Here is a 10,611-nt window from a genome sequence, read left to right on the forward strand (position 1 = left end):
ACTTAAAATTTTATATTTTAAATAGTAATAAAAATAAATGTGTTACCTTTTTGCACAGACATACATTACTAGTTTGCCACAAATGCACAAAACTCCAGAGTTCATCCATTTGCATTCATTCATTACACCTTTTGTCTGGCTTTAGACTATGCAAGCTCATGCAGCTGTTTTCCGAACGGGATCTGTACTGACTGAAGGCTGTGAGAAATTGAGTGCAGTCAACTCTGCCATGGATGACCTCAAAACCTTTGACAGAGGTAGTGTTTTGTGTGTGACTTATTGCTTACTCCTTTCTGATACTGTCTTGCTGGGTGTAGTATTCTTGGCAATTTCAGTGCTGCGCCATGTATACGTAATTTTATGCAAACCTGAAGATTATACTACGGTGTATGCCCCCATCCCCAACCCCTCCAAAAATAATTATTTTTTAAAAGTGATCAAAAACCCTCTCTCCATATAAATGGATGCTACAGAACTAAATAAGTGAAATGATTGTCGTTCAGAATAACTTGTTCATCTTGGCCCTGAAGAAGATCTTTGTATGGTGTACAGGTAAGGCCCTGACCTCGTGCTAGGGCTACCAAGAATTGAACTAAGGAGCACAGTGGGTAAAATGGTTTACCTATGTAACTAATGAATGGGCTTGTACATGGCACATGATTAAAAAACACCACTATTTATAGGAATAAAAAGATCTATAAACTGTTCTTATTGACGTTTTTTCCACTATAATCTGAGGAAGGAACCTATAGTATAAATGGCAAAGTGAATAGACATGGGTTCTTACCTGTTGCTGGAAGCTCCTCTTGTGCATATGCTATTGGAAGGGGGGACTTCACTGTATGGTATCTATACATAATGTACAGGGCAGTAATGCACACAGTATTATGGATTAGAATTTTGGCATGTTTTGGAGGCTAAATTATAATGTTCTGTGTCCCAACAACACCGGGTTCACCTGGAAGTCATTGACCAAGTGGAATCCACATAGCTACACCATTGCATAATACAGGTAAACTTTGTGTTGTGTATAGTGACAAATGAGCAAAACTTTTTAGTATTCAGGTGTGCATGTCTACAGTACATCTCAGACGAGAGCTTTAAGCACTTTGCTAAGAATAAACGCCCCCATACACTGTGCAATTCACAGTTGGTAAGATGAGTTGTACGATTGCCCTCAAAATTCTTCCCTTGAAATTCTCCATACGATGTGGTTAAATGGTGTACAATTGATCGTTACACTTCAATGCATCTTATCCTATGATCGTATCACATTGTACTCAAAAGATCGTAAATCTCTCTACAAAACCATCTTATCTGCGATCCAACTAGAGGATAGTGGGGACGCGCATCGGGCTCGCAGAACACACAGAAAACACCTATTTTCATACGATTGGTCTGTACAACCTGTTGAAACTGTCCATATCGGGTCAAAAATCATACAGTGTATGGGCACCTTAAGACTGATAAAATGTACTGAGAAGTCTCTGTAATCTTCTGGTTTTCAGGAATTGTTTGGAACTCTGATCTGGTGGAGACACTTGAATTACAAAACCTAATGCTATGTGCTCTCCAGACTATCTATTCAGCTGAAGCTCGCAAAGAAAGCCGAGGTGCTCATGCACGAGAAGACTACAAGGTAAGAATAACACTAATGCAAAGATTTAGAGCCCTGCTATAACCATAGGCAAAGTTAATAATCCATATTTATCAGGTACATTATTTACTCAACTGACCACTTTTATTTTTTTATGTGGTAACTGATACTGTTTAAAATAGAAATTTAATATATATATTTTTTTAAGTTTGTTTATATATTTTGTGTTTATAGTCATCTTGCTATAATGCCATTATAATACCTTGTGTGTAGGCGTAATTTATTTGAAGAGCTTATATTACATGTCAAAGACACAAATTAATGGTCACATCTTCCACATACAAGTTATGCATATTTAGTGAAATCAAACTCTGAAAGGGATATTATCCAGGTGTGTCTCAATCAAAGGTTTTTGGGAAATACTTACATTCTGGGATATGGAGTGCCAATAGATATTTGTAATGAATCCTGTGTACTTTCCCTACATATGGTATGTTCAGTATTCCACATTCAGTTCATTGACTCTGATCCTGTTTGCCCGCCCACTTGTTAGATACAGGATCATTGAGTGGTGACTTGTTTACTACTCCACACCTACAAGCAAATTTTCATTACTTGCTTTCACTCACTATGCCCATTAACTCCTTCATTCTATCGTTGTGTTTATACACTGAAGTGCCAAAAGTCATTGGATAGCAGTATGTAAAGGTAATGGTAGGTGGTGCCACCATTCTCTGACATCTTGGAAATGCCCAGATCTGCATCAGTTGTAATCTGACCTCTCGTGAGTCAGTTTGAACACAGACTACTCATTGCAAGGCAGTGTGAATTATCAGAGTTCAAACAAGGGCATGATAGTGGGCACCCTTCGGATGGGACATTCCATTTCCAAAGTTGTGCGGACAGTCAACATTCCTTGATCTACGGCGTCTCATGTGTACCAGGAATACCTCATGGAAGGCATTACCATCCACTATGGACAGCGCAGTGGCCGACTATGGGTGCTTAATGATCATGACCAGCAGCGTCTGGCCAGAATTCTCCATGGTAATAGACAAGTGACAGAGTGCTTGTTAATATATTGAGGAGTAGTGATTATAGTGAAGAGAATGACAGGGCTGTATCACAAAAGGGAGATAAATCGCCTTTATTGATATTTTTGACATCCAATTGGTTATATAACTTTTTTCCTTCTCCTGTCTGTTGGCCTAAAGACAAATAAAATAGCATTTTATCTTTAAGAATCTTTAAAATTATTTTATGTACTTCCCTACACTATTGTATGGCAGCAAGCTGTGTAAGGCTACTCTAAATGATTCCACAAGGTCTCATTCAGAGCAGAGGTTCAGGAACTGGCTCACAGGGTAGAAGGTTGGTGCTTTGTCATCTGAGGATTGTTTAATTCAAATACTTCACAGTATTTATGTTTAAGGTCGACTAGTTTTAACCTCATCTTAAAAAATTAAGAGCAGAAGAAATAAACCTGTAATAGACTACCTCATGCAGACAAATGTAATTTCAAATTTGTGTTAAATAAGTTTTGGCTTTTTTGCTTTGTAGGTCAGAATTGATGAATATGATTATTCTAAGCCACTGCAAGGACAACAGAAGAAGCCTTTTGAAGAACATTGGCGGAAACACACATTGTCATCTGTTGATAAGAAGGGAAAGGTAAAATCACATTATACAATTACTACTAAAAGCAGCAAAGCTGGCAAGTTCATATATCCACATTTCAAGTTCTAATAGCATTTTGGTTTGCTTATTTGTTTTTCATTCATGATTTACTGCTACATTAATTATAATTTCTCCCTGAAGCCATTTTAGTAGTGTATTTAGATGATGAGTGCTAAATTGCTCATTCTTATTTTAAACCTGATGGAGAAACCTAATTAACAGCAATATATTCCTAGTTCCTAGAAACTGCTCCATGTAATGTAGAGTTTAAAAAAGAAAATAAGAGTTATGGTATGACATACCTTTTGTTAACTCTTTTTGTTCGAGGTCCATGGGGTCCACAGCCATTACGTTGGGGTATGAATCCCGGTCACCAAACAGTTAACGCAAACGAGTTCTCTGCTCCCAGGATGCATCGGGGTTCCTCCTCATATACCCCACCCCCTGCCTCAGGTTACCAAGCTCAAGCAGGCAGAGACAAACAAAGGGTAAGAAAGAAAAAAGACCAATACTCACGAGTCCAGACTCTCAAGAGAAGAACTACAGAAAAAACCTCCCCCAGAACTACAAGTGCGCCTGGGTGGGTGTCCTGTGGACCCCATGGACCTCGAAGAAAAAGAGTTAACAAAAGTATGTCATACCATAACTCTTATTTTCTTCTATGGGGTCCACAGCCATTACGTTGGGGATATCCCAAAGCACTAACCCTACGGGCGGGGACGCTCCTGGCTCTCGGAAGAGAGGAGAATCCTATGCCCGAAGGAGGCATCCTGAGAGGCAAAGGTGTCAAAGGAATAAAATTTGACAAAGGTATGGATGGAAGACCATGTGGCTGCTTTGCATAATTGCTCAGCAGAAGCACCCCGGCGGGCCGCTTATGATGGACCTACCGCCCTAGTAGATGGTGCCGTCACTGAATCCGGCACCCGCATACCAGCCTTTGTATAAGCCAATGAAACTGCCATGCAAATCCACCTGGCCAGTGTCTGTTTACTGACTGGCCAGCCACGCTTATGACAACCATAAAGCACAAAAAGTGAATCAGACTTCCTCCATATGCTCCTGCGTTTAACATAAATTCTCAACGCACGGACCACATCCAGGGAAGCCTCACCTTGTGAGAGACTTGTGCCCTGAAATGCTGGAACTGCTATTTCTTCATTAATATGAAATTTAGACACCACTTTCGGAAGGTAACCCTCCCTAGTACGTAGCACTGCTCTATCTTGATGAATACCAAGAACGGCTCCCGGAAGGAAATCGCAGCTAAATCCGACACTCTACGTGCATATGCCATAGCAAGGAGGAATACAGTCTTTGCTGTTAGCCACTTGATGTCTATTGAATTTAAGGGCTCGAACGGGAGAGCCTGTAAAACCTTCAGAACTAGAGTCAAGTCCCACGGAACAACTGGGGAAACGAAGGGAGGCTGAATCCTGAACACCCCCTGAAAAAAGGTCTTTATATCTGGTCTCAGAGCAATTTTATGTTGGAACCAGACTGAAAGAGCTGACGCCTGTACCCTTAAAGAGACCATGCGGAGCCCTTTTTCCAGACCGCTTTGAAGAAAATCAAGCACTCTTGATATCAGGAATTTCTGTGGTTCATACCCTTTCAGTTCACACCACTGAAAGAAAGTATGCCAAACCCTATAGTATATACTGGCTGAGGATGGTTTCCGTGCCTTCAACATCGTCCGTATAACAAACTCTGAAAACCCCTTCTGCCTCAAGAGCCATGCCGTCAGCGATAGCCGATGAAGATCCGGGTACCCTGTAGCAACAGATCCGGTCTCAATGGCAGAGGCCATGGAGTGTCTATGGAGAGAGACCATTGATCTGTGAACCAGTGCCGTCTCGGCCATGCCGGAGCTATTAATATGACGCTGCTGCCCTCTTGTTTGATCTTTCTGACAACTCTGGGCAGAAGAGCAAATGGGGGAAACAGATATACCAGCTTGTAACGCCACTTTACTGTCAGTGCGTCTACAAACTCGGCTCTCGGATCTCTTGTCCAGGATCCATACATGGGAACCTTGTTGTTCCTTCTTGATGCCATCAGATCTATTTCTGGTAGACCCCACCTGTCCACAAGGTTCGAAAAACCTGTGGATGTAGGACCCATTCTCCTGCATTTATCTCTTGCCGACTGAGAAAATCGGCCTCCCAATTCAGGATTCCTGGAATGAACACTGCAGATATCGTGGGCAGATGAGTCTGCCCATACCAGGATCTTTGATACCTCTGCCAATTCAGCCCGACTCCTTGTGCCCCCTTGATGATTTAGGTAGGCGTCCGCGGTGTGATTGTCCGACTGTATCTGCACCGACCTGCCCTTTAATATTTCCTGAGCCTGCACTAAAGCTTTTGAATATAGCTCTTAGTTCCAGGATGTTTATCGGTAGCCGGCTTTCCGCCACTGACCACTTTCCTTGGAAAGTGTGTGACCCCATCATCGCCTCCAACCTCGAAGACTGGCGTCGGTTTTGACTAATGTCCAATCTGGCACCCAAAAGGGGCGACCCTGCCTGAGATGCTTTGTCTGCAACCACCAGGTCAGGGACAACCGTACCTCTGGAGAGAGACGCAATAGCTGAGACCTGATCGTGCGATGATCCAGCGAGACAGAACTAATTGCTGCTGTGGTCTGGAGTGGAATTGAGCGTATTCCACCATCCTGAAGGTGGCCACCATCGACCCCAGGACCTGCATGGCTACTAGAACGGATATCTGCCTGTTGCGAAGCAACCTGCATATTCGTGATTGTAGGGCAAGGATCTTCTCCTCCGGCAGATATAATTTTTGCACCACTGGGTCCAATCTCGCTCCCAAATGACACATCTGTTGTACCGGACAGGGTGACGACTTTTGCCAGTTTATGATCCAGCCGTGACTGTACAGACATGATACTGTCAGCCTCAAATGATCCTGTACCTGCTGTGGGGATTGCCCCAGCAACAGGAGGTCGTCCAAGTAAGGCAAAATCCTGACGCCTTGGCGTCTGAGGCATTCCATCATCACCGCCATCACCTTAGTGAATACCCGAGGGGCTGTGTACAGGCCAAACGGCAGGGCCTGGAACTGAAAATGTTCCTCCCCTACCGTAAAACGAAGACCTTTTTGATGAGCCTGTGTGATTGGGATGTGAAGGTAGGCATCCTGTATATCTAGGGATACCATATAGTCCCCCTGTTCCATTGCCAACACAATCGACCGCAATGTTTCCATCCTGAACCCGGGGGCTCGAACAAATTTGTTGAGCTCTCTCAGATTCAGAATAGGCTGGTGTGACCCATTCGGTTTCTCAACCAAGAACAGATTGGAGTAAAACCCCTCTCAGAACTGGCACCGGAATCACTACTTCTGATGCTAGCAAGGCAAGAATAGCCTTCTGAAGGGCCAAAGCTCTTTCTGAACCCACCTGCGGGTTCACACAAAAAGAACCTTTGCGGAGGAGTCCTCCAAAACGTCAGGGCGTACCCTCGGGAAACAACTCCTCGAACCCAGGCATCCTACGTCGTGAGGTGCCAGGGTTCTGAGAACCGAAGTAGTTGGCCCCCCACCCTGGGATCCCCCAGCGGGAGGCCCGTCCCATCAGGCCACTGGTTTATCCTGGACCCTAGATCCTGGACGTTTGTTCTGCCAGGGCTTCCTGGGTCCTTCCTTTTTTTGGTGGAAATCTCGCTGAGGGCTGACCTTTGGCCTTGCCCTGCGGCCGAAACCCCCGAAAGGACGCCCTCCTCAATTTAGACGAGGTTGCTGATGGCAAACCTGCCGTCTTTGAGGCTGCCATGGAGGATACAATTTTGTCCAATTCTGGACCAAAGAGAACACCACCTGTGAATGGAAGGAATTCTAGGGCCTTTTTGGACCCGGCATCTGCCTTCCATTCCTTCAACCAGAGGATCCTACGTGCCACCACGGACTCTGCTGAAACCTTAGAGGAAAGGATCCCTGCATCCAAGGCGGCATCTCCCAAATAAGAGGCCCCTTCTCTAATAAAGGAGATCATATCCAGTTGCTCCTTTGAGGCATCTGGTAAAGACTCCGTTAGAGTTTTGGCCCACTCCTCAATAGCTCTTGCTACCCAGGCAGTGGCCATAGCTGGGCGGGTGGCCATTCCTGCCAGCGAAAAAATTGATTTGAGACAAGCCTCCAGTCTCCTATCCGTGGTTTCCTTCAGCGAAACTGCTGGGATTAGCAGAGTGGTACGTTTAATCAGCTGTGCCACATGTGCATCAACTGACGGTGGATTCTCCCACTTAGCACAGTCCTCTGCTGGAAAAGGATATAGAAGCGCCATTCTTTTAGAAGAATGGCTTATCTTATCCGGACGTACCCAGGCTTCCTCTATAAGTTCTGATAAATGTTCAGACTTTGGGAATTCTGCCTTAACCACTTTCTGGCGCTTAAACGGGGGCTTTCCTAGGCGGAAGATCCCCTTCCTCGATATTTAACACTGATTTTACAGCCCTTATCAGAAAGGGGACATCGGCTACTGGGAAATGATCATCACCCTCCTCGGAGCTAGACTCCTGTGAAGAATCCTGTGCCTGTTCCTCAGAGGAGGCGGCACTGGAGTACTCACCCATATGAGGTGATACATGGCGTCTAGATTTAGGCTGCTTTGGCTTGACAGCCTGAGGCTGAAAAACCCCCGAGGATGATGCCATAATCCTTACCAGCACCAGGGTCCATCCAAGGCGGCCACATCATGGGCATAGGATGCATCTGCTGAGACAAACCCCAAACCGATGGTACCGGGGAAGCCAGCCGTTCCGCCACCTGAGCCATAACCTGAGAAAATGACGCCCAAGGAGGCTCAGGGCCTGAAACAGGCAAACTTAATTGGTGTGGTGGCTGTCTGAAACAGTTCCCACAAAGCCCATTTTGTAGAAAGTCCTGTGGGGACCATCCTGCCTTGCAGGCTACACAGGATATCAGCAACGGGGCTCCCGCCACCTGACCCTCAGACTCCTTAGGCATAACACTATGCCACTGGTTCTGAGTGTATATGTGCTGCTTTCTACTCTCAACCCACACACCTGTAGCAAGGGAAGGGGAGAGACAGTGACAGTATACAGGAATCTTTTACAGAAGAAACAGTGGGCCTGATTCAGAGCCGGACGCTCTGACCAGAGCGCTCGCTCTGAATCAGTGCCCTCCTACCTGAAAATGGAGCGGCCTCCTGGCCACTCGCATAGCTGTGGGAGACCACCCACAGGATATGCGAGCGGCCAAAAAGATGGTCGCGATGGTCAAGACCATCACGACCATCGGGCTTGCGACGAGACCCTGCGGTAGGGTCTCGTTGCCGCAAGCCCTGGAGTGATTTTGGCTCTATCAGAGCCAAAATCGCTCCCACTAACATCACTAGTGATGTCAGTGGGGCCGGACCCGTCTGGCAGCCACGCCCCCGGCACGCCCACCAGAGGGGGCGTGCTGTCAGTCACCATCGACAGCACGCCCCCTTTGGTGCGAGACCCGGAGCGTCAGCTTGGCTGTCGCTGTCCGGGTCTCGCGCATGCGCACGACGGAGCTCCCTCCGTCGTGCGCATGCGCATTGGGGTAACATCGACCCGCTTGCGAGCGTCCTGCGCTCGCGAGCGGGTCTGAATGACCCTCAGTATCCATAAACAACAATCACATGTCATGCATAAATACTCCGCGACCCATATGCATATAAGCTCTCACTACCACAATCAGCCTAAGCTTAGGTAGGATAGAACCTTGTAAACACCTAAACCAGCAGTAGGCAAGGTATACAGGGAGACTGCCCAGCGTCCTGTAGGAGCAGTGTTCAGAGAGCAACTGACATACACTCTGGCTGCCCTATATGGAGGCTGGGAGGAGCAATCCACATTCACTGCGCCAGAGGACTGAACTAGCGTGTGGATTGGGGAAGGGGCCGCCGGGGAAGCGTACTTCCCCTATGCTGATTGGACCTGCCCGGTAAACTGACCTGGCTGCCGCCACAAGCCCCGGCTGGTCAGGAACATCATATCCCGGCGGTGTAGGCTAGGAGACGAGCTGTATGCCTCCTGACTGCAGCGCGCCTCCGGCCAGTCTCACCGCCGGAGGCCGTACCACCATGTGGTCCCGGTGTTAGTGGCTGCCGCAACCACCTGCTTACCTGCCATCTCCTTGATCCGGTTGCGGTGCAGGGCCTGAGAGTCCCTGCCGAATCCCCTGCCATGGACCAAGGCTAGCGGTGCGGCGCTGGAGGAGGTATATGCAGCGCGTGGCCGGTGCGCCTCCAATCAGGCGCGAGGCTGCTTCCAGGACAGCTCAGACCACCCGCTGAGATAGAGAGTAAAACTCTCCTTTTTTTTTTTTTTTTTTACACGCATGCAGGACTGCTCCAGCAGTCCCACTGTCTATGTGGTGAACACACCAAACAGGAACAATTGGCTACCTGAGGCAGGGGGTGGGGTATATGAGGAGGAACCCCGGTGCATCCTGGGAGCAGAGAACTTGTTTGCGTTAACTGTTTGGTGACCGGGATTCATACCCCAACGTAATGGCTGTGGACCCCATGGACCCCGAAGAAGGAAGTGAAGTTTAAGATTTAACATTAACTGTTATTTATTCTTTTTTTAGGTTACTTTGGAATACAGACCTGTCATTGACACAACTTTGGATGAAGAAGACTGTGTAACAGTCCCTCCTGCTATTCGTTCTTATTAATTATTCCTCAATTGTTCACCGTTAATGACCTCAGACCTGCATAATAGTAGTGTTTCCTGGTGGTATATTTGCACATTATTCTGCTGCTTGGCAACCTGCGTTTCTATTGACATCAGTACTATGTAAACCGTCATTTGCCATTAAATTTCTTTTTACTTCAGAAATCATTATCATTGATTATTTGTAAGGCGCCACAAAACTTTGCAGACCTGGAGTAATATCAAGTGGGGTTAGTATTACATATAGTGAAGATACTGCTTTTGAGAAAGTGCTCGACAAGTTATAAGTTAGGGAAGAGGCTGCTTAAGTGTGATGGAGTTCATTTAAGGGAGCATCCTATGCATTAGTCAATACAGGTAATGACAGAATGCTATTACAGGTTGAGTCTCCCATATCCAAAATGCTTGGGACAAGGGGTATGTTGGATAACGGAATATTCTGTATTTTGTAATATTTGCATATCATAATGAAATATCTTGGGAAAGGGACCCCAATATACACACAGAATGCATTTGTGTTATATACATCTTATACACACAGCCTGCAGGTAATTGTATACAATATTTTCAATAATTTTGTGGCTCAAAGTATGTGTACAGAAATTAAATTCATTTGTTTCATAAACACCTTATACACACAGCCTGAAGGTAA

At 46.0% G+C, this 10,611-nt stretch overlaps 1 protein-coding gene across 2 annotated transcripts in view; it reads left to right on the top strand.

Moving 5' to 3' along the window:
* The window catches only part of SDHA (succinate dehydrogenase complex flavoprotein subunit A), a 70,958-nt gene extending 60,834 nt beyond the window's left edge, over positions 1-10,124 (top strand). For both annotated transcript variants that reach the window (XM_088442330.1, XM_088442331.1), the window contains exons 12-15: positions 146-257; positions 1,509-1,639; positions 3,158-3,268; positions 9,874-10,124. In XM_088442330.1, the coding sequence (XP_088298456.1) occupies positions 146-257; positions 1,509-1,639; positions 3,158-3,268; positions 9,874-9,960 (441 nt within the window). In that variant the 3' untranslated portion in view covers positions 9,961-10,124. The remainder of the gene's footprint in view (positions 1-145; positions 258-1,508; positions 1,640-3,157; positions 3,269-9,873) is intronic.
* Positions 10,125-10,611: the final 487 nt, after the last annotated feature.

The sequence above is a fragment of the Taudactylus pleione genome, unplaced genomic scaffold (genome assembly GCF_031769625.1).
Source record: "Taudactylus pleione unplaced genomic scaffold, aTauple2 ptg000309l, whole genome shotgun sequence".
Taxonomy (NCBI): domain Eukaryota; kingdom Metazoa; phylum Chordata; class Amphibia; order Anura; family Myobatrachidae; genus Taudactylus; species Taudactylus pleione.